The sequence below is a fragment of the Lycium ferocissimum genome, chromosome 7 (assembly GCF_029784015.1).
Source record: "Lycium ferocissimum isolate CSIRO_LF1 chromosome 7, AGI_CSIRO_Lferr_CH_V1, whole genome shotgun sequence".
NCBI classification, from domain to species: domain Eukaryota; kingdom Viridiplantae; phylum Streptophyta; class Magnoliopsida; order Solanales; family Solanaceae; genus Lycium; species Lycium ferocissimum.
In genome coordinates this window covers 33,390,664-33,413,099 of record NC_081348.1, presented here as the reverse complement: position 1 = coordinate 33,413,099, position 22,436 = coordinate 33,390,664, and the positions used below count along the sequence as shown (strand labels likewise).

The following is a 22,436-nucleotide window of genomic DNA, read 5'->3' as shown; positions in this document are numbered from 1 at the left end:
TGCCTTATTTTAGTTATTCTTTAAGGAAAAGTTCCGTCTTATAGGGCATACTTTTAGTTATGCCTTATGGGGCAGACTTTTAATTAAGGCATAACTAAAAGCATGCCCTTAAGGCAGAACTTTTCCTTAAGGCATAAACTTTGCCTTATAAGGTAGCACTTATAATTATGCTTGGTTCGACATAACTTTAGTTATTCCTTAAGTAGTGTATGTGTCCCAAGATACACCGACCAAGCCTTGCTTTTTTTTTTTTTTTTAATTTATGTCAATTTTAGTTCGAACCTAACCTCATAATTTCTACGCGAAGCTCAGGATTACAACGCGAAGGGAAAAAATTAAAGACCAACATTTTGAGGGCCAAAAACTAAAAACCATCCCAAAGGAAGGCCAATCCTGCGAATTGCCCAATTAATTCCATGTGCGTGCTGGGCTGGTTAGTAACAACAAGAAGCCCAGAAGTGTAGCAGTTGCCCAAATGGAATCGGGTCAGCAAAATGACGAGGGATTATTCCAGTAAATGACGAATTGGCGCCTGAGTTTTCGAAATAGCTGGGAGTAGCTGCTTCTCCGTTACATGATCAGACAAGAGAAAGCAAATAGTGTGTGAAAGAATAATGATAGTGAGAACACCACCATTGAAGCGAAAAGCGCAACAGGAAGATGGAAGTAGTCCCAGCTCCGGCGGCAATAGGCCGCTCGTCATATTCGAGGACACACCCTTATCATCTCACCATCACAATCACCCTCAATCTTCCGACCAAATGCTCTGCACTTATCAATGCCGCCAAATGGTATTTCTTCACTTACCAATTCCCCCAATATCCAATTCATTTTTACGGTCAATTCAACTATTTCTGTTACTTCCATTCTCGTATTATTTTATCGTATTTCCTTTTCCTACCTGGTTTTCCTCGAGCCTAGGGTCTATCTGAAACAACCTATCTACCTCCAAGGTAGGAGTAAGGCCTGCATACACTCTACCCTCCTCCTGAGACCCCACTTTGTGGAATTTCACTGGGCATGTGTTGTTGGGGTGGATTCAAAATTTTAAATCAGTTGGTGCGGACCTAGGAAGCACATACTTTTTGTTTTTACCGTCGTAGTGGAAATTTCAACTATTTATGCATATCTCGAGACAAATAGAGTAGGTGCATCCACACCTTTGACTGTGGGTATTTATTCGTTTATCCCCTAATGAGGGTTTTCCAGACTTCAGTGCGATAGAGTAAGTAATATTGCTTTTTGGGGTGCTAATTAATTCATGTCTAAAGACTTAAGACCTGGGTTATGCTCTTTCAAACTTGGGTTGATTCCTTGAGCTTTATTCATTTGTTGAGTGAATTTGGCCTTAGATGTGTAAGCCAACTCGTTATTGATTCTCGAGTCAACTTGAAGCCGAGCTGCTGCACAATGAGCTAATCACAAGCAAAGCTTGTCTCATAAATTAATAAGATCACTGTTGGGGGGATCTTAGTAGCTCAGTCGGTTCCTCACCTTGTAATCCCCTTCCCCATTTCCCCTATGTAATTAAAAAAAATAATACTAAGAAGTAAGAACGTTGTTTTCTACTTGTGGATCTACTACTTGGATGCATGTGATTTGTGCCTTCCATTAATAAAATCTACTTGATCTTGTTTGATAACCAAAATCTACTTACTTTATCAAAAAACAAAGTTATATGTACATCTAAGATGGACTCAAATTGAGCTAATCTCGAGTAGCGCATATGGATACTGTGAGTATGCCGAAGGATAAATATGACTTCCAAGTTAGTCCGAACGATGGGACCTACATGCAGTTTTTCCTTTCAGGTCTTAATTACATAGAATGACAGAAGATGATGGAAGACCTTTGAGCTAAATAATATATTCCTGCATGTTAGCATTCACATGTCTCTTATATTGATCAATGAATGTTCTATGGGTCCTTGTTTATTTATTGTACTCAGTTCTTGGGACTTCCTTTACAAGTTTGCTTATAGCTATAAAAAATATTCTATTATCAGGTGAAATCAGAGTTTTTTGATGCCTTAAGCAGTGCAGAAAAGCAAGCTCGTGATAACCAATCCAAACTTGAAGCACTAAACAATGATTATCTTAAAGCTGGTGAGTCATGAATTTCCAATTTTGTGAAATATGATTGACTAATTTCATGCTTTTGTTTCCCCTTGTCATTTTGACAGACTTTAAAAATTTTCCTACTTCGATTGCTCAATTTTATGCACTATACTTGGAATGATATTGCACGCCTTTTTTGTCCCTAATCATGTGTTGACTCCTCTATAGCAACCAGCATGCTTTTTCTTCTATTTTGTCAATTTCCTTTGTATTTATTACATTCTTTTTATTTCTTTTTTTATTCCTATTCACCACTAACCCTTTTCTCCATTGGAGGGAGAATGACTATATGTTTGAAATTCACCTTTTCTGGAAAGTAAACTGGGGGTGTTATTGATTTTAATTTGCATGATGTCATGCATTACACATGCAGATGCTGAAAGGAAGAAATTTCGTGATCAATTCCTCAATGCAGAGCAAGAACTAGCTGCTTCTAAAGGGCGCGAAGAGGCTCTGCAGGACCAGCTAATGAAGGAGGTCAACGTTTCTCAAGAACGGCTCAGAAAACAATTGCAGTTGTGCAGTGAACTTGAGGTGCTAGATGTTAATTGTCAAATTTCATCATCTTCATTTCACATTCTTGAGAAGAATCAGCGGGTTCTCTTTGGTCTGTGTCATGTTTTTATGCCGATGTACGAGTTTTGAAGATGTAGTCGCTTGCTCGAGAGGGTAAGAATGCGAGGCCCCCAACGTTCGCGCTTCGTTGGGGGGAAGAGGTGTGGGCAAGTGGGCCTTTTCACAGGGACATTGAAAATGCAGAATCAGACACTTTCCCACTCTCTTCGCCCTAGAGCTTCCCTGCTTCGGTAGACCCTTCTATTTTACCAAGTCAAAAGTTTAAGCTGGGACACCGCGATTAACTTTGCTAGGCCTGTATTCGGAGTTTCCCTGGGCTTGGTAAGGCGAAATGAGGCCACCCCAGCCCATTGAGTGCTCTACCTCGGGCCATCGACATCATACGCTCTATTGAAATAGATTTTGCGGAAAACCAGCTATATCCGACGTTACCATTAATTTTGTTTAATCTGTAAAACTAACTTAAAAATATAAGGCAATTAAGTGCGATAATTACGCCTACAGAGAGAGACTTGCTCTTTATATATATTTTAAAATTTTTTTGAATAAAAAATCTTAGGAAGATCTCTATTGGTTTGTAGACAAAATATCACACTGCAAGGATAATTAGCAGTTTCCACTTGCCAATCACTTTGAATATGTGTCAAGATGAGATCCTACATATATTCTACATCTTGAAACCAAGCCAATTTTGGCGCTTTGTGCTCCACAGCTATTGGAGTCATCACCCTGCAAAGAGGCGGAACCACACCAAGACTGAACACGGCCCCAGTAGAAAAGCGAGCCAGACATTATCTTAATCTGATTAGACTGATTCTCAAAATTTATAACGTTTTTTTATTTCCAAATGAAAAAAATGTAGCAGAGACCATAGTATTCAAGTTACCATGATAATGCCGCTGATTTGTGACTTATAATGTGTACATCTATCATTTGTTGAGGCGTGCTGGCTTGGTCCTCCATGCTCAACACAAGTCATACTTTAGTCATAAGTCGTAATATTGTAATGCTCAAGTTTGACACGACGTATAAGCAGAATAAGAACAGGAGTTTTCTGTTAGTTCCTTCTTTAAGTAACAATCTATAGCAACATAGTCGCTGAATGACATGGGTGGTAACATACCTCGAGCTATTCATTTTTATATTCAAGGCTTTTTTTGTTAGCTTTTCTCAATTCTTGAGGTGCTTAATCTTTATAACTTTCTAAGTTATCTCCTTCTTGCCATATGTGATATAATTTATCTACCATCTCATTGTCTTCTAGATGAAGTTCCAACACGAGATGAATCTTCGTAAAAAAGCTGAGACATCAGCTGCTGCAGCAGAAGAAAAAGCAAGTCTTTTAGAGAGAAATCTTAATAGTGTGTCGGAAAGCATAGAAAGAGAGAAAAGTCGCCTGCGGAATGAGCTTGAGCAGCTGAAAAGTGAATCCAAGTTTTCTATTACAAAAATAAGTAAAAATGTAAGAATTTGTTCCGTGAAATTAACTAAAAGTGCTGGTTTTATAACTAATACATAGCTTGCTCTGTGTGAAGTTCAATATCCAAAATAAGGTGTTATATTCAATATCTAATATGCTTTTATGCAGCTTGAAAGAATGGAATTCAGAGCTAACAATGCTGAGAAAGAGTCAGTTCTGCTGAAGGAGCAGCTGGAAGAACTAAGGAAGAGATTTGACGAGGTCAATGCATCTTCTACCCTAGAATTACTGCTTTCTTTGTCTTAAATGTCACCAATGAGTCCGCACAAGCATATGCTGGAGCAAGGAGAGTGGAGGTTTATCTATTCTTTTTTAAATTTCAGATTCTTTTGATGAAGCTTTTCGTCATTTTAAAATATAATTGCATAAGTTGTAGAATGTTATCCAACGAGATCCTCTATGGACTTGCAACATAACATTTACGGCTTCAAATAAAAGTGAAGGTCTAATTGGAGACAGGACGGGCCTTTACAGAAAACACGGGTATTAACTATTATGTAATGGCTATTCTACGAATAACTCCTCTCAATTTGCATGGAGTGCTGGCCCTTTTGCTATTCTACTTTTGTAACTACTATGCATCTGCTTGATGCCTGCAATGAAATCATTTACTTCATCTAAAAAAATTTGCATGGAGTGGGTGGGACCGGATGTACTTAGTTATATTTGATTGTTATGGTGGATTCTTGTTCTGCAGTTGTGCATGCCTTCCTTGCTTGGCAAATATTGGCAAGTGTAAAAACTGCTCAGGGGAAAAATGTAGTAAGTGTGGCAGAGTGCCTAGAATTGTCGCAGTTGTCTGCATGATGATGTATGGATGTTTGTACTGAATATGCATTTACCCTGTATTAATGTTGATTCCATGGCATAGTAAGTTGCTATGCCAGTAAATTTTGCCCCAGTATTTGGTTAGTATCATATTTGTTATTAGGTTGACAATTGATGGACATGCATGCAGAAATCACATTTTCTGCGATGTTAGAGTGTAGCCTTGCGTGTTTTCTTCCGTCTATTCTTCTTTTTGTCATTTGGATCATCTTTTGTTTGTTAGTTTACCATTTTTGGCATTATTTAATTATAATGAAATTACAATTTTCTCTTGTTTTTTTCCAGTGCATGCAGCAGAAAATTGAAGCAGAGAAGAAACTGTCAAATTTCACATTTCAAGAAGGTTGTTCTAGTGACAACAACATTTTGGTGAAACATTTGCAGGAGGAACTTCGGAGCTATGTAAGTTATATCCTCATTTATAATAGTCCAGTGTGCAGTTAAATGCTTTTTGTTAGTTCTTTGAGTTGCAAGTTCTAGTGAGAGCTATTACTAGCACTTACAGTAATGAGAAATTCGTGCTGTGTCATGACTAAGATAATCAGTTTCAAGCTAATAATGTGATTATCTGGAAAGGAACTTTATAAAGAGAATAATTCCACAATAAGCTGTGTAAATCCTGCTAGTTTCTAGATTAGCTTCAATATAGGGAGCTTTGTCCTTTTAGCTTTCATGAGATTGTTATGAAGGGGGTAAAAGATTGATCTTATATCTTGAAGTTCTTTTGCTCTACTAAATTTTAACTATGCTGGATTAGTGACTAATTGGATGACTATCCCACTGGTTATCAGAACATTTCTTTTGAGTGCCACTTTTTACTATAAAGAATTTCAACTTTGGTTTATTTCTCAAAAAAGAAAAAGATTAAAACCCTCCCTAAACTAATCCATGTTTTGCAAGTTTAATGGTTAAACTATGGGGTGGTATTGTTACCCTCCCAAATTATCCCTCCCCTCCCCACCCCACCTCCCAAAGTAGTGCCAAGTGGTATGGAGAGTGACTTCACTCTTTTGTGGTGTGTGAGAGCTAGAAGGTAAGTCAAAAAGAGCATCCATGTGACATTTTACATTCATTTTTTAAAGTTAATTATTCGTATATTTTATTTGTTATTTTTGCTTTTTTCATTCTTCTTTTCATATTTATTTTTTAACTTCTTCAAATGTCTACATCTTTTGCTAATAGCAGTAAACTAGTTGAAACTCATACACTTATAGTAATAGTAATATCAAAAATAAAATAATAAAAAAGTTATAAACTTAATTGAAAATCCTGAATTTTATGATACAAAATTAACTCAGTCAATAAAGCTAACTCTAAAATAGCAGTAACAACAAAAAACAAAAACAAAAAGGAAGCCGAAAGTTAAACATTTAAGTGTAAAACAAAATGTTTCTTATTTGTTCTTTCTTCATGCCTTATCTAAATTTATTGATTTTTTTCCTTCTTTAAAGTCCAACAACTTTTAATTGATACCAGTAAATTCAGTTTAAAACTCATATTCCTAATTAACAGTAAAACAACAAAATTAACCAATTACAGTAAACCTATTTGCAAATGGGAACAAAATCATATTTACTCAATAATAATAAACCCAATTGAAAAAGATTGGATATAAAAACTTACTTAAAATGAAGGAAAAGGTTAAAAACACCAAACTTCTACTGTAAAATTCTATTAAAACACCATAAACGATTAAAATGTGCTCACTCTCTTGTGATGACAGGCAAAAAGTAAATAGGAAAAAAACTAATGCAAGTGTCATTTCTTAATTGGAAGATTGTGCTCTCTCTCTCTCTCTATCTAGCCCCTTCTCTCTTACATCTCTGCAACTCAGTCATGGTCCCACTGAATTTTCATCTTCTCCCACCAGTGGAATTGAACCACCAGTGGCGACAAGCAGCCCACCAGTGGCGATCTGGCCACCGTGCCACCGTCTGGTGGAATTGAACCACCGGGCCACAACCATTTGAAGCGCAATATAATTGCGCACAAACCCCAGGAATCACAATCCACAAATTCAGTCCAAGCAGCCTCAATTTTCTTTGTATTTTCGCCTGGGCAACAAAGAATTATTTCCCTCTCCAATTCTGGGTTAATTCGTGTTGATTCAACACTTGGAGCTGATTCTCCACCATTTGATCTACCTACAGGCAAAGATTCAGAGAGAAATTCAATATTCAAAGCAAAGTTACATGAAATTTAAATAACTTCAGATGTTCATGGTTCAATTTTTGAAAGATCCTCAAAATTGTAATGGAAATCTTCTTGATAATAACTTAGTTGTTGTTCAGAATGAAATGATAACTAGAAAAGGACGAAAAATAAATAAATTATGAAAGATAGGGAAATAAAGAAAAATAAAAAGGTACTACTAGAGAATATAGGAGCGTGTATTACACATTGCAACAAATGTTTGGGGATGATGTTTTAATGGTGTCAATATTTTAGGTTTAAAATAGTCCCGGGGGGGGGGTCATAGGACCCCCAATGGAAAGTTATAGCAATTTGGTAGAAGTTTGAGTGTGTTTTGAACCCTTTTCCCTAAAATGAATGTTGTGCACGTCATAAGTTGTGTCTTTTCAACTCTGTCTATCAGTGTTGATAAATTTAGTTGTAATTTGCAGCTGAGCGTGTCATTTTTTTTATTAAGTTATTTTTGGTGTTTATTTCAAGGTTATGAGATTCAACTAGTTTACTGTTGTTAGCAAAAAATGTAAATTTCTGAAGAAGAAAAACATGAATTAGAAAAGAAAAAATAGCAAATAAGGAATAAGAATACCTAATTTTAAAAAATGAATGTAAAATGCCACATGGATGCTCTTTTGGCCCTACAGACTACAAAGAGAGTGAAGTCACTCTCTATGCCACTTGGCATTGCAGGGGGAGTTATAGATAAAAAAAGTTATAGTTCAGAGGGGCAATCTCATAATTTGAGTATTAAACTTGCAAAACATGGACAGTTAAGTTTTTTTAGGTATTAGCTAAAAAAAGAGGTTAGCAAATGTTTAATTCATATATCCTGATTCTTCCTCATCAGGAGACTGAAGTGCGTGAAGCAAGAAAGATGAAGTCATCTCATGAAAATATAGAGTTACTGAAGGAAAAAATACTTGAGGAAAAAGGCCGGAGAGAGAGGGCAGAGTCGGAGCTGCTAAAACTAGCAGTGCTTCAAGGGGATATGGAGAAGTTAGAGAATGAACTAAATGCTTGGAAATCAATGGTTAAAGACATTCCTGGTGCATCATGTGCTGATGATGTGCCTCCCAAGTTTGCGGCTCTGCAGAGGTAAGCTGTTGATTGAGTTTTTTCCTTCATTTTGGTCCTTACTAAAGCTTTCTCGTTCTGAAGCAAGTATGTTCATGGATGAGCTCTGTTTCTAACTTCATGCTTTTCTTTGATGCCTAACCGTAGGTCGATTAGTAGTTTCTTTTGCTGATCTAGTGATTGACTTTAATTTGGAAAGATTTTGTCTAACTATTTCCTCTTAGTTGTCTAATTCTATTCCAGAGTGAATTCTGCCAGTTCCCTTCTTTTTCTTTGGGCAACCGTTGTTGTTTTTGCTTGAGTAGTATAATGTGCACTATCCGGCAATTAAAGTGGATTGAGTAGAACCATTCATCGATTCAGATATAGGAAGTCTACCTGTATATTTCGGGCATGTAATTTTATAAGATGATGCACATCTTTCACACCTTGAAAAGAAGTTTTAGTTCGGGTGACTCAAACTGTACCATTTCAATATTTTCAGTTTCTTGATTTCCTGCACTTATCTTTTGTCTTTTGTTACAATAGTTAGTATTAAGAGATACAACTGCTTTATGTGAAAATTGACTTATTGTATAAAGGGAAAAGGAGAAAGGAAATTTCTGTCCCCTTTCTCTCAGATGTGTTGGGGTGGAAATTCCATGATTTTCTTGCCTTGCTTTCGTCTCCAACTAATTGGTACTCCATTCAAGAGTTTTTGTTTCCTTTTCTGGGGAACAGAGAAGTGCTTGATAGCATGACGAAGGTGGGTGAGATCCAGGCCCGACTTAAGCAAATGGAGGTGGCTCTCGACGCTGCTGAGCTTGAGAAAAGGAAAGCAGAGAATGAGGCTGTACTTGCGAAGGAGAAGGCAGAATCGTCAAAATCAGAAATCAAGAGGATTGAGTCGAAGGTTAGTATGTTTTGCATCTGATGCTTCCGAAATTAGTTACTGTAAAATTGTTTTTCCCTCTTCCTCGTGGTCTCTGTTTCTTCTTGATTCGTAGCTTGGGAACTTCGCCATATGAAAATTGATTTTGGAGTCTAGGTAAGTAGGTTTTCATAAATCGAGTCCTTATTAGGATTTGTGTTGATATTACTCTTCCCAAACAGTGGAATGCATGCATAAAAATTATGGTTACCTTCTTTCGATAATCCTATGCCTCTAGATTCAGAGTTTACCTTTTCCTGGCTGTCTCTGTGCTTTTTAACCTGTTAATTTATTTTCTCTCAATTTTCGTTGTAGCTTGCTTCTGTTATGGAGGAAAAGGACTGTTTGAAAAATGTCATTGAGGACTTCAGGAAGCAAAAGAGTGTTGAAAGTGGTCATGAACTGGCCAGTGGAGCTGTTCTTCAGGTTATAATCCCTACCCTTTTTGGCTTTTGACAAATTACCTTATGATTGTTCTTTGCTTAATTGTGGTAGTTATATCCTGACTACAGGAGCTTGAAGCATCTCTCGCCAAGAAAGAAATCTGTATAAAGGAACTGGAGAGCAGTTTATCTGAACAGAAAGAAGTTAATATTCGTCAGCTCAATGAAATAAAGTTTCTCAATGAGAAACTAAATAATGAAGCTAGAAGAATAAAATCTGTGGAGAGGGAGGGTGACCGCTTACGTTCTGAGATAGCTCTCTTGGAGTCCAAGGTTATTTTCTGGGTTACATACTTCGTACTGTTGTATTTTTGAATTTTCTTAAAATATATATTTCAGACAAGTGACAAAGCCAACAACAACAACAACAACAACAACCCGGAAATGGTAATGGGCTGCTGTTCATGCATGAAACATAAGAATTTCATGTTCTAGATATCTGTGTGTAAAATATGGCACTTGGGCCTAAATTCCAAAAGCTAGCTCATGAGGGGAGGATTGCCCAAGTCCATATAAACAGACCACCGGTCCATTCCCCAACCAATGTGGGACTCTAACCCACTCTAACACCTCCCTTCACGCCCAGGCCCCAGGCCCAACTAGAGCGTGGACAATATAGCATGGGGGCCCAAATGGGGAAGGACTTGGCTCTGATACCATGTAAACAAACAGAGATGTGGAGGAATTTCCTTGTATCTTATTCCATAATGTAAAAGGCATATATACATATACCTAGGTTCTAATTAAGGAAAAGCATAAAAGATGATATCCTATGAATCTTTGTATATTTCCTAAGCTATCTACATTTACTAAATGTAGTCTATATTCATTTTGTAACACTCTTATGACTTCTCAATGTACTTGAGCAAGTTAGAGCATATTTTTGTTTTGCTGTATAGAGTTAGAACATAATCATCCTTGCTATATAAGTGTAGAAATTTCAGGTCTTGTTTTCCTTTTGTTTTATATCCATCTTATCATATGCTAAATCCCATTAATGATGCTGATATTGTACGCTTGATTGTTTTGCCTATTTTATGGAAGATGGAGTGACACTTGTCCTATGTTTCTTGATATGCATTATAGGTCAAGCTACTTGACTGCTAAGTGAACCTTTTGCCTGAGGGAATTATGTTATATATGTCGATAAAATTGTTTTGAGTACCATGCTGACTTGTCTCCATTTGCATTCATTGTTATCTACCTAATGAAATTTCAACGTCACTGAGGATGCAGTCTGCTGCAGAAATTACTTTCAGTTCTATTTTTTTTTGGAGAAAATATTTTTTTTCTATTTCTTATGCCGTTATGGAATACGCACATGTATATCTCTTACTAGAAATGAAACATCATTGGTGCTTTAGATTAGTGTTTGTATGAGATGGTATTATTTAATGTTATAAGCCTATAACCCATTTTTAGTATCCTTACGTTACTTTGGGTTCCCTTGCAGTTAGGGCACGGGGATTATTCATCTGCCAATACTAAAGTTCTGCGAATGGTCAACACCCTGGGAGTTGAAAATGAGGCAAAACAAACAATAGAGGCTCTTCAGAACGAGTTGCAGAAGACAAAAGAGAAGTTGCTGGCTGTTGAAGAGTTAAAAGAGCAGTCAGGTGCACACAATTCAATTTTAAGTGCATGTATGCCTGTAGTTTGTTGTCATTCAGTGCCTTTTCCTATTATTAAACAGACCACAATGGAGTTGTCTTACAATTATTCCAGTCTTGTGCTCCTTGGTTCTATTTTGGTTGACACTTTGGTCTGTTATTCGACATTGTTATAAACTATGTTGCTCGGACTCTTCACTTTCGGTGCCGCAACAATTGTTGGGTGTGGGTGTGGGTGTGGGTGTGGGTGTGGGATCCGTACCCGATCTGGTCAACCAATTTTGGGTACTTTGACCAAAATCGAGGAGAAATTCCGGACAGATTCAATGATTTATGTAATCAAAACAAAAAGCTATGGTGAAATTGAAGAAAACGGAATTATTGTTATATAGCCTATAACCCATTTCTATGTCACTCCTTTTCCTTTTATCTCCTTCAGAGATTCTCCTCTTGATCAATATTTTCTCTGCGACAACACAGTTGAATATCTCAAAATTTAGGTTTTATAACTCTATTTTTTAGGATTTTGAATTATTTTTTAAAAGAATCCCACACCAATATCCGTACCAGGATCATTCAGTGCCCTCCTATCTTAAAATTTAGATCGTGACGAATCCGACCTCTAGATCCGGTTCTATATCCGACACTTTGGTCTGTTATTCAACATAGGTTATAAAGATTGATATTTCTTCTTGATTAAGAAATTCTCCAAACAATTTGGAGTGGGTTTTCCCTCTAAAAGATTCATCTTTTATTTTGTACTGTGGAACTCGTAAATGATGTATCAAAGTATATATCTACTTTGGAAATTTCCTTGCTTAGGCTGGTTTAAGCTGCTTGACTCATAAAACTAGTAAAATATATATGTATTTTGAAAACACCAATTTTTGGGAGTGAGTGTTAGGTCTCCAAGGCTGAACAATATTTACAAGATGAATTATGTTGAAGTGTAGATGTTAAGATAATATGCAGTAAGATTAGAAATCATCACCGGCGAAAGAAAATATAAGTAGTGCACTCGGAGAGTGAAAATGAGAAAATACCGTTTGAGATGGTTGGACTGTCTCTCCAAACACATTGATCGGTAGGTGTCACATAATGATCATTGAAGGTGTTAAAAAGGGATGAAATAGACCTAGACTTACATGTGGAGTTGTCTCAAGACATAATATTTCCAAATCCATGCAGACTTAGCTGAGAGCAAAACAGTATGGAAGCAAAAGATCCAATTAGGTGATGGAAGCAAAAGATCCATGTAGACCAGCTAGTTATGATTAAGGCATAATGGTGATGGTATGCTTACATTAGATCCGGAGTTCGTTAGAAGCCATTTTTGTTTGTTTACAAAGTTTGTATGTCTGGAGAGAATTTAGAGACCTGTAGTATTAGTGGATCCTTATTTGTCCCAAAAGATAAATTATCTAGCCCTTTATTAAAAAATAAAGAGAACTTAATGATTACTAATGAAATAGGTCCACATCGAGTTAAATGGATATTGAGGACATTTATAGCGGACCAAGTAGTTCGTGATTGAGTTGCAGAGGTCATTTCAGAAAAAAAGAGATAAACCAAGGAATGTACATCCCATTGTTGCAGTGTGTGAATGACATCCAATAATCTGTATCAGTTTATCCTTATTATTTCTAATTCATTACCTCTCAATTATGCAGCTGATGCGGGTATGGTTGATTCTTATATTTCTGGAAAGATTATGCAGTTGAAAGAGCAAATAGCAACATTAGAAAAGCGTGAGGAGCGGTAAAGGTTTCAGGATTTCTCAGCATTTGTATTGTCATTGATTTATTGTTCTTGTCGGAAACTAAGTTTAATCATTCGTCAGATACAAGACAGTTTTTGCTGATAGGATCTCTGTTTTCAGAAGGGCATGCTGTGAACTTTTTGGCTATAAGGTATTACATGCTTCCTGGGTTATGACTATATTTCGACCTAATATATTTTGCCACTAGAAATATCTCCGTAGTCTAGTTGGTATCTCACCAATATGTTTTAATTCCACTAGTGTGAACATAAGTCTGGGGGCTGTGAATGGAGGTGGGGTGGATGGGGTGTCTTGTTGGCATTTCTTCAATAGCATCTTCATTAAGTGCACGGTGAATCTTCCTCCACGACAATATTAGTTGAAAAGGTAGATTGTTTCATGAAAAGCATTTTTGTGGCTTGTGGGTTCTTTCTTATGCACCAGAAAGAGGTGTTGTTTGAGTTAAATATCACCTGAAAGTACTTAGTTAATGTGTATAGTATGTGTATTGCAGAAGCTTCTAGCTTTTAAGCTAGCACCATTTCAGCACTTAACAGTAATCGGAATTGTGTAATCAGATTGTGATGGATGATCACCAGCGTCCAGATGGAATACCGGTTACAAGGTTTATGCTTCAATCAATTTATGCTCAAAGTGATGATGAAAAGCTTGAATTTGAATATGAATCAGGGAATACAAACATTTTGGTAAGATCTCATGTTTTCATTTTGTGGGCTTTTGGTTGGTTGAAGCATGAGACAGAGTTGTTACCAGCAATTTCAACATTCATACAATGCCTTTTGTGCTTTAGTTCGGCACATTGCTAGCATTAAACGTTGTATAACTCACAGATAAACTAAACACATAGGTGTCTTTTGAGTTCTTACTTTTGAAGAAGCACAATAATAAATTTTCCTTCTTTTGATCTTTCAGACGAACAAGTACACCTCTCAGCCTGACATATCCCAACAGGTATTTATCAACGATCTCTAGAAAAGCCTTTTTGCACAGCTAATTTCTAGCATCATCGTCATCAGTTTGCTAATATTGTGATAGATAAATCTTTCTTGTTTATCAGTTGTCAGCTTTCATCTTTCAGCAGTTAGTGTTTTCTGGCTTTATCATTGTTAGCTACATAAAAACTGGTAGCGCAGAGGTATTCAACCTTCTAAAGTGTTGGGGTATTCTGTTTTGCAGGTTGAAATATTCATTCGAAGAATGAATTCAATACCTGCCTTCACAGCCAATTTAACTGTAGAATCTTTCAACAAGAGAACATTGTCTTGATGTAACAACACATGGCGGTTTCTTCGTTCCCTTTCTCTGGCTGGCGATAGGAATTTAGACTGATGTTCTTTCTGATTTATTGGAAAGTGTTAATGTTGGTGCCAATTTTGTAACTAAGCTTAAACCGAATAAGTGCATCTTCATGTCTCTATGCCGTTTTCTGCAATTAATAATTCTATCTAGGTGAAGGTTGGGTGTGTTTGGTTAGTGTGGGTGGGGAGTGGGGGTTCGAGGGTGGCAGGGGATGGGATGGTCAAGTGTTGGGGGTGTTGGGTGGGTGAGGAGGAGACAATGAAGTTGTAAACTCACTTGTAAAACTTGTTTTCTCTAGTTCTATTTAGGAAAGTCATTGTCCTCATTTTTTTCAAGAATTTGTTTTCCAAGAGAGAATGTCTTTCAGAATATTTGACAAATTAAAAAATATTTTCCGTACACACCCATAATTTGTCCACATTTGCAGCTTCTGGATTTGAGACTCGGTTAAACAAGAGAACGTGGCAGAAGAGGGGGAATTCCAGCTTATCAATTTTCTTAGTTCACTCTAAATTGGGAAATATTTTGTAGAAAAAACCGTAGGTCGATGGATACATCTCCGTCAGAAATGGCAAGTGCTTTATTTACCTGGATCTGAAGCGTCATTCTTCAGTGGTTTCTTTGTTACATTTTATCTCCTTAACATTGTGAATTTATAAATAATCCAAATGACAATTCCAGTATAGTAGCTAGGTTGATGTTCATCCTAAAACACCATTATGGTTGTAAGCTTGATAACTTGATAAACAACAAATTCCCTTTCTAAAAAAGAGCGCTATTACTTTTGTTCGCTACCCTTCCACTTCAACTTATCTAATTTTATTTTTACATTTGAATTTTTGGGACTTGGTGTGGTTATTTCAACACGAAATTTTAGTCCTTTTCTTTTGGTGGGGTCCAATTAGGGGAAGGGGAGGTTATGGGGATTCGACCTGTACTTCATAGATATTGGATGAAATTGTAACCATTAAACGTCAAATCCTAGCAAGGCAATTCAATCTCGATCTAACCAAAAGTCTAGAATTCAATTTCTTTAGGATATGAGAAACAATGTCGACCATATCAACTTGAGCACCTTAAGAAATAAGAACACTTTTCATATCTAATAATTTCAGGAAATATTTTTGTAAGCAAATCTTTTGACACGAGGCAACGCCGGTATAGCATCAGCCGGCCTCATAGTGGTCTTTGTTGTGTAAGTAATACGCCTTTTGCAAAGTTTTGGTGTGTAGTTGGAGCTCTAATACAAGTTTTGGGTATTTATATATCTATATAAAGCAGGGCATTATGCCCACTGACGGGGAGCGCTCCTAAGCCAGCAATCCTATATATCTATTATTTCTCTTTTTTTTTTTCTCTTTTTTTGAATTTTCACTTCATGCTTCTCTTTTTTTCCTTCACTCAGAGCATTTAATTACTCCACCGACGGATGTTTTACAAAGAACTCCAAGCGTCACCATTGAACATAAAGCCCTAATTAATTGCAAGAAGGAAAAAACGTCTCCTCCCATAATCTTCTCCTCCCGATTGAAACCACTTACAAGAATTTCTCAACAATGGTCTATTCTTTCAGGGGTAAAGTACTACTTTCTTTCCTGTCTCTTAATTTGATAAAGTGGAAGTTTCTTATCTTTGTTGCCATTTCCTACTTTTTAATAAGGAAAAGGGTCAAATATACTCATCTATTTTAGTTTATTAAGTAAACTTTTTTTCTCTGCAGTAGTAAAATAGTCGAATATAACCCCTTCTGAAGTTGAGGCCAAATATATTCCTACTTTGTTAGCAAAGTTTAAAATACACTCTATTTAACGTATTTCGCATATGATGCATCGTTAAATTGGGTGACATGGACATTTACATATAGCGTTTAACTTATTACATGTGGTGCCTATTGCCTACGTGGTAATTTTTTCTAAAACAATCTGGAAAATTGATTTTTCTAAAAACAAATTTGTTAAAAATGGCTTTTATTAAAAATTTGATTTTTTTTTTTTGATTTTATAAAACCCGCTTCTTAAAAAAAAAATATTCTGGAGAATTGTATTTTTTTTATTAAAAGATCTGAAAAATGATTTTTTTTAAAAATCAGTTTTTCAGATTTTTTAAAATTAATCCATATTTAAAAAAATTAGGACACTTTTTTTTGAAAAAAAAATCCTTTACAGTTTTCAAGATTTTTTAACTAAAATATCCAATTTACGAGAATATATTTTAATAAAACGAGTTTTATTAAAACCAAAAACTTTCAGATTTTTAATAATAGCCATTTTTTAAATTTTTTTTAATTTTCTAGATTGTTTTTAAAAAAAAATCAAAATTTTAGATTGTTTTTAAAAAAAATTAATATGTTAGAAATGAGGGGTATTTTTGAAACTTTCTAACGATAGGGGTATATTTAGCCCCGATAGAATAATATTTAACTACTAAAGGCGTTAACCAATAAAAAAGAGGGGTATATTTGGAATCATCACAAGTTTTTCATTTTGAAGGTTAGGTGTACTTTCTTGGTTCCCTAGTTATATTATTACTAGCTTCTAATTATATATAGATTATGCAGTGTAAGGTTCTGCAAATAATCTTCTGCATTTTAAAAAAATTATCCTTCTTTCTGCTCTCTTCTCTTAGCCTATCCTCAATCTATTTTTTCTTATTAATACAAAATTCTTATGCTTTTTCTTGGCAAAAGGTTGAAATAGAAGTGTAGATGGATACGGAAGAAAGAACAGACATACATCTAGCAAGTAAAAATAATTTCAACTCATAATTTGATCTACAAGAGAACTAGTATATGATTCTGATTTTATTCTTATTTGTGCCTTCCACTTTGATCCGCTAACACTTTAGACTGTGTTGAACCTTTAGGTACGTTTTCGAGATTTACAAGTACTTTTCCATTATATAAAGTACTTCGCCGTCAACGAACTAACGAAGATTCGTACTTGTACTCCCCTCCCCTCTCCTTATCACGTCTACATTCTATACTACATTATTACTTTAGGTGCGTCTTTGATTTAAACACCATTTTCTTACTCGCAAACTCTGTGACATTTACAGTTTATTTTATGTTACACCCCGTATCTTCGAAGAGCACTTATCAAATTTGAAGCATAAGTACGTTGAGTTATGGTTAAGTAAAATTCTCTCTTATTAAGTATATTTAATGAGGAAGTTGTATATAAGGTAATGATTTTGGAAATGAGTGGAAGTGATAAAAGAAAGGATGGGTGAAGTTTTGTGTGAAACTTTTGGTTCAACTTGAGGGGCGAATATCTCTTAGCAGAAGTGTTGTAAACAAAAGCAAAATCTCTAGTTTCCAACGAATAAACGTCGATAGGACACCGGAGTAGAGAATTATGGACGTTACATTTTGAAGGCAGAAACGCGTACTTTCTTGGTTCCCCCGAGTTATATAATTACATCAGATTTGCTTCCAGAAATTAGAAGAGAGAGAGAGAGGAATAAAAAGTGAGCAATATATAGTAGTGGTTTATGCAGTGATTCTAGTATTGTTTTGTGGTGGATTTTAGCGGGATATTGAGGATATTGCTGCAACAAGAAAAGAGGTAATCTTTCTCTTTTGGTGTTATTTAAGGCTTATTTAAAGTCGTTAAATAATTGTGTATCCTTCTTTCTATTGTTGTTGTCTCTTCTCTTAGCCTATCCTCAATATAAAATAGTTTGTTCTTATACTACGATAGTCTAACGATTGTGTGAATCCTCTTAAATGTAGATTCTTATGCTTTTTCTTGGCAAAGGCATGATTCCTATGGTATGACTTCTAATAGAACTTTCTTGTCTTCAAAAGTAGATGGATTTATGTCAAGATAGGAAGAAAGAACAGACATACATTTTGTATTTTAAGAACTAGCATTTCAAAGTGAGTAAAAAATTTTATTCATTTCAAAAGGCTCCATATGTAAAGTTACCCTTTTTTTCTATAAAGCAGCGAACGAGAACTAGTATATGATTCTGATTTTATTCTTATTTGTGCTTTCCATATTCTTTGATCCGCGTAACACTTTGTATATTATATATATTTCACCGACTGTGTATGAACCTTTAGGTACGTATTTATATATGAGATTTAAAAAACGTATCTTTTCCATTATATAAAGTACACACTCGACATTTTCGCCGTCAAGAGGTACGAATGATCTAACGAAGATTGTTCCGGAGTATTTTGTACTCCCTTTGACATAGATTCCCCTCTCCTTATATATATGATGCGTCTACATTCTATATTCCCGTACATTATTCGGCTTATATTTTGTTATGTTGGGTTAAATGTGACTGCTCAGCGTTCATTATTATATATGATTTAAACACCCACATTTCCTTAGTATCTCGATTATATCTGTGACATTTACACCCATCGGTTTGGGTCGTGACATTTTAGTTTCCATAGATTCCATGTGTGCTCGCTTTATATACAGTCCCACTCCACGACATCTCCCAATTCATGTTGTAGGTGTGGTAGGTTGCTTATGCAGAATCGGTGACATAGAGAGTGTTGCTTCGAAATGGAAAAAACGAGACATTGAGGTTCTTACTGATTAGTAAGCCACTGGACTCATTTTAAGTGCCTTGCGTTTGTTCTCTTCCATGCAATTGCCAGCAATATTTGCCACAAGGTTCGTGTGATCGATCACCATGAATTTTATGAAAAGCTGGTGACAGTTTAACAATCCTTCAAATGCTTATGAAAAGCTGGCGACAACTTACCAATCTTCCAAATGCTTGAGCGTAAAGGACTTCATTGTCGATAACTGAAGTTAGACGTTTACCTTTTGCGGTCATTGTCTTGGAAGCCTTCAAATTCTCAATCTGTATGCAGAGATAAGACTTTAACTACAATTCAGACTCAGAACTTGCAGAATGAAAAATATAGTTAAAAGGTGGAAAACAAAGAAATAAAGCTGATTTTTTTATGTAGATTAACCGTCATTCAAGATCATGCGTAGAGCAGGCTGCAACCAAGAAAAAAAGAAGGAAAAATTTGCAATATTTGTGGGCAACTATTATACGACTTAAGGCTTTATGTTTTAAGGAAGAGAGTCTTCCATACAATATTTTGGACAACATAGTTTTTGCATTAGTAGCTCTGCTATGTATTTGCTGATTTTATGTTCTAAGCTCTCTTCTTTTTCTTCTAAGGCTCTGGTTTTGATGATTGTACGAACGTGCTCGAGTTGGTTTGCCTGTACTTCGATTTTTTTTTTTTTTTTAAAGTTTTCTGCTTTATGCTTTGATTAATGCAGAATTTTGGGATCCAAATTTCGGCAGACTGCCTACGAGCTATGTTAGTTTGTGTGCTACTTGGTGCTCAATAGTATTGAGTTGTTTGTGTAACCGACACATGAGATAGTTTTGGATAATGGACAAGAAGAAGTATCTGATTGGATCATACACATTCTACGAAGAGGTAGGGCAAGGAATGAGTGCCTGAATTCATTGCGCTCTTTGGATCCTCTGAATAAGATTGTTGTTGTCAAATCCTAGACTTTGAGCATGATAGTTGCGATTTGGTAATATTCCTATGTTTCAATTTCCTTATTTTGTAAACTGCTTTATCTAGAAGGCTAAGTTTTTGTTAGTAAAGGGACATACATTTATTTATTTGATATATGCAAGTACTATGTAAAGCTCTATGTGTTTGTGTACTTGGTCTGTAATTGCATTTATTATTATCAGAAGGAGGAAAACATAAAAAAATTACTGTATAAAGTTTGGTTTCACCGGTGTTGTTGTGATGCAAGATATCATGCCGTGAAATTTGATATTCAACGGCACACATATACGACACCACGATAGTGAAGTTCTAGCCTTGCTTTACAATGTAACTACATTTCATTTGATGAGAATATAAAGGAGGCACATGAATTATACGTGCTGATTTGGTATTGAAAATAGTTTTGGAGTGGATGCTTGATATTTTCTTATACCAGGTCACTAAGTTCCTCTTTCTATCCATTTATATTAAATTTCCCCAAGCAGTTCAATTTTTATTCATTTCTTGATGTATGGATTCAAGATATCTTGATGCGGACATTTTGATTTAAGAAAAAGGATGATATGTATCAGTAACACGTTTCACCCTTAAATGAACATGTCAGAGAGTTATATGCTACTGCTCTTTTGAAGAGGTTTTGAATGCTTCAACTAAAATTAGTTTTCGGCAGTGAAGTTTTCCCCTGAGTTATGCTTTATAGTCGTTAGCTGAAACTTGAATTAGCTTCGGATTTATGTAGTTTTTTCAGATGGAGAAGCTACAACTTTTTTCATTCAATCTTCTAGAAATTTGAAGATTGCATACAGTGTAGTTTCTATATCTTTTTAATCCAATAAGAAAATACTTGCTGTTGGTATATTTAAGTTCTTGAAGACATGATTTTACAGCCTAATTGAGTTGTGCAGATGCTTTCATAATGTGTTTTATGACACATGTTGTTAATGCGGTGAATACTTTTTTAAGCACAACAGTCCCTTCATTGAATTTATAGATAAAGGTGGCAGACATTTTAAGATGGTAAGAAGATTTTATAAGAAAAGAAAGAGTAGATTTTGGATTTAGCGGAAAATAGGAAGACAATAAATAAGCGCCTACAACAAACTAGAGAAGGAAAGGTAAAAAGTAAGACGGAGCATATTATAAAGGATTCCGTTATTGATGTATTTTGCAAGCCCTGGAGTCAAGTCTTTTCCGTTTTGCCTTCTTTCAATTTTATGCTTATCTATTATATGAAAAAGTATTGATCGTAAATATGTTACAGTTCTTCTGTTTATACTCAGTAGTTAGTATTATGGGTACGGGTATCCCCTCCAGTAATTTAACCTCCGGTGTATCTTCAATGCACTTTTATATTGAAGTCATGCGTGCATGTAAAAATCAACAGTCTTGATTGAACCGAACTGTATTCAAAATTCTTTTTACTTCTCCTATTCTATGCTAAACAGAGTGGAAGAAAAAAATTACTTGTTTAATATCAGTTATATATTTTTTCCCGTCTATTGAGAAATATTGAATTGGGTTATTCATTATCTACAGTTGTTTAGGTAAAGCCAATTCAGGACTGATGATATTCTCCATTAATTTCCAGCGCTAACTGTGATGATCGTGGAGTTAATCGTAGTGGGAGGGAAGTCATTCGTGCCATGAAGCCATTATGGAGGTGCCTTTCTGTGATTTACATACAAGTCATACTCTTTTTTTGTTATATATTTTTACCTAAATATACATACTGTATTTTGGTTCTATTTTGTCCCCTTAAATTTGACAAATTTCTTTAATACGTTGTATTGTCATTCTCCATTTTCTGCAGTACTCTAACAACACCAATAGAACTGGCGATTTACTTAATTCTTCATCACTTTCAAGTGGCAGGTCAAGAGATATAATGATAACTTTCGTTTGTTCCTGCACATAAATGTGCATGCTCTGAAGAACTTCCTGTTTTCTCTATTAAGTATTATTCAACTTTGGATTTTTTTTATGTTCTTTATCCATACTGTTTCCCGAGGACTGAAGCTTCCAAGGTAACCCAGTATTATTGTGTAATCCTTTTACTTGGGACACACTTGAATAAATGGGGAGGTTGAGAATAATAGAGTGGTAGTGATCTTTGCTCGATTATAGACGTTACTTAGCAAGGGGAGTAAAATATTGTTTGCCATGTATGAAGAGGAATGTGGAGACAGAAAAAGTGAGGAGAATATTGACATGGCTTCAATCAGGACGGTTGATTTTACTTGTGCACGTCACTTCAATATGAAAGTACATTGAGATATACTGGAGGTTAAATTATTGGGGGACACCGTACCCATTATGGGCACAATATCCGTATTTGTCTATGACTTGGCTTTTTTTTTTTTTCTCTCCTGGAAGCACATTTATCGAATGTGAATTTTATCGTAGCTGAATTTTATTTGTCACACGAACATTCTTTTTTTTTTTTTTTTTTTTTTTTTCAATGTGAATTGAATAATTGCCATCCTTCTACCTTTTTGTATTCGTCAACATTTTAACATGGTGTATTTTCGAGGAAAAAAGAACAATACTAGAGTAATGTACCAAATATATCAAGCGAGCCAACAATTCAAGAGTTTTTATGTTCTCATGCTATATTCAACAT

The 22,436-nt window shown here is 35.5% G+C and overlaps 1 protein-coding gene and 1 long non-coding RNA gene across 8 annotated transcripts; both read left to right on the top strand.

The window, feature by feature from the left end:
- The first annotated feature begins 556 nt into the window (after nucleotides 1–556).
- LOC132064506 (mitotic spindle checkpoint protein MAD1) lies at nucleotides 557–14,423 on the top strand. The gene is made up of 16 exons (XM_059457505.1): nucleotides 557–791; nucleotides 2,006–2,105; nucleotides 2,491–2,651; nucleotides 3,958–4,155; nucleotides 4,282–4,374; nucleotides 5,287–5,403; nucleotides 8,039–8,286; nucleotides 8,986–9,157; nucleotides 9,491–9,601; nucleotides 9,688–9,891; nucleotides 11,072–11,234; nucleotides 12,899–12,986; nucleotides 13,069–13,138; nucleotides 13,566–13,694; nucleotides 13,921–13,959; nucleotides 14,185–14,423. The coding sequence occupies exons 1-16, from the start codon at nucleotides 615–617 to the stop codon at nucleotides 14,272–14,274; spliced, it is 2,160 nt and encodes a 719-aa protein (XP_059313488.1). The 5' UTR covers nucleotides 557–614; the 3' UTR covers nucleotides 14,275–14,423.
- A 273-nt stretch (nucleotides 14,424–14,696) lies between these two features.
- Nucleotides 14,697–22,236, top strand: LOC132064507 (uncharacterized). Of its 7 annotated transcripts, XR_009416565.1 has the most exons (6): nucleotides 14,697–15,502; nucleotides 15,713–15,887; nucleotides 16,756–16,796; nucleotides 19,566–21,186; nucleotides 21,353–21,476; nucleotides 21,627–22,236. It is a non-coding gene; the product is annotated as an uncharacterized LOC132064507 (long non-coding RNA). The 7 variants fall into 7 exon arrangements; XR_009416567.1 differs by lacking the exon at nucleotides 14,697–15,502 and having other exon boundaries at nucleotides 15,571–15,887; nucleotides 21,405–21,476; XR_009416563.1 differs by lacking the exon at nucleotides 14,697–15,502 and having other exon boundaries at nucleotides 15,571–15,887.
- Nucleotides 22,237–22,436: the final 200 nt, after the last annotated feature.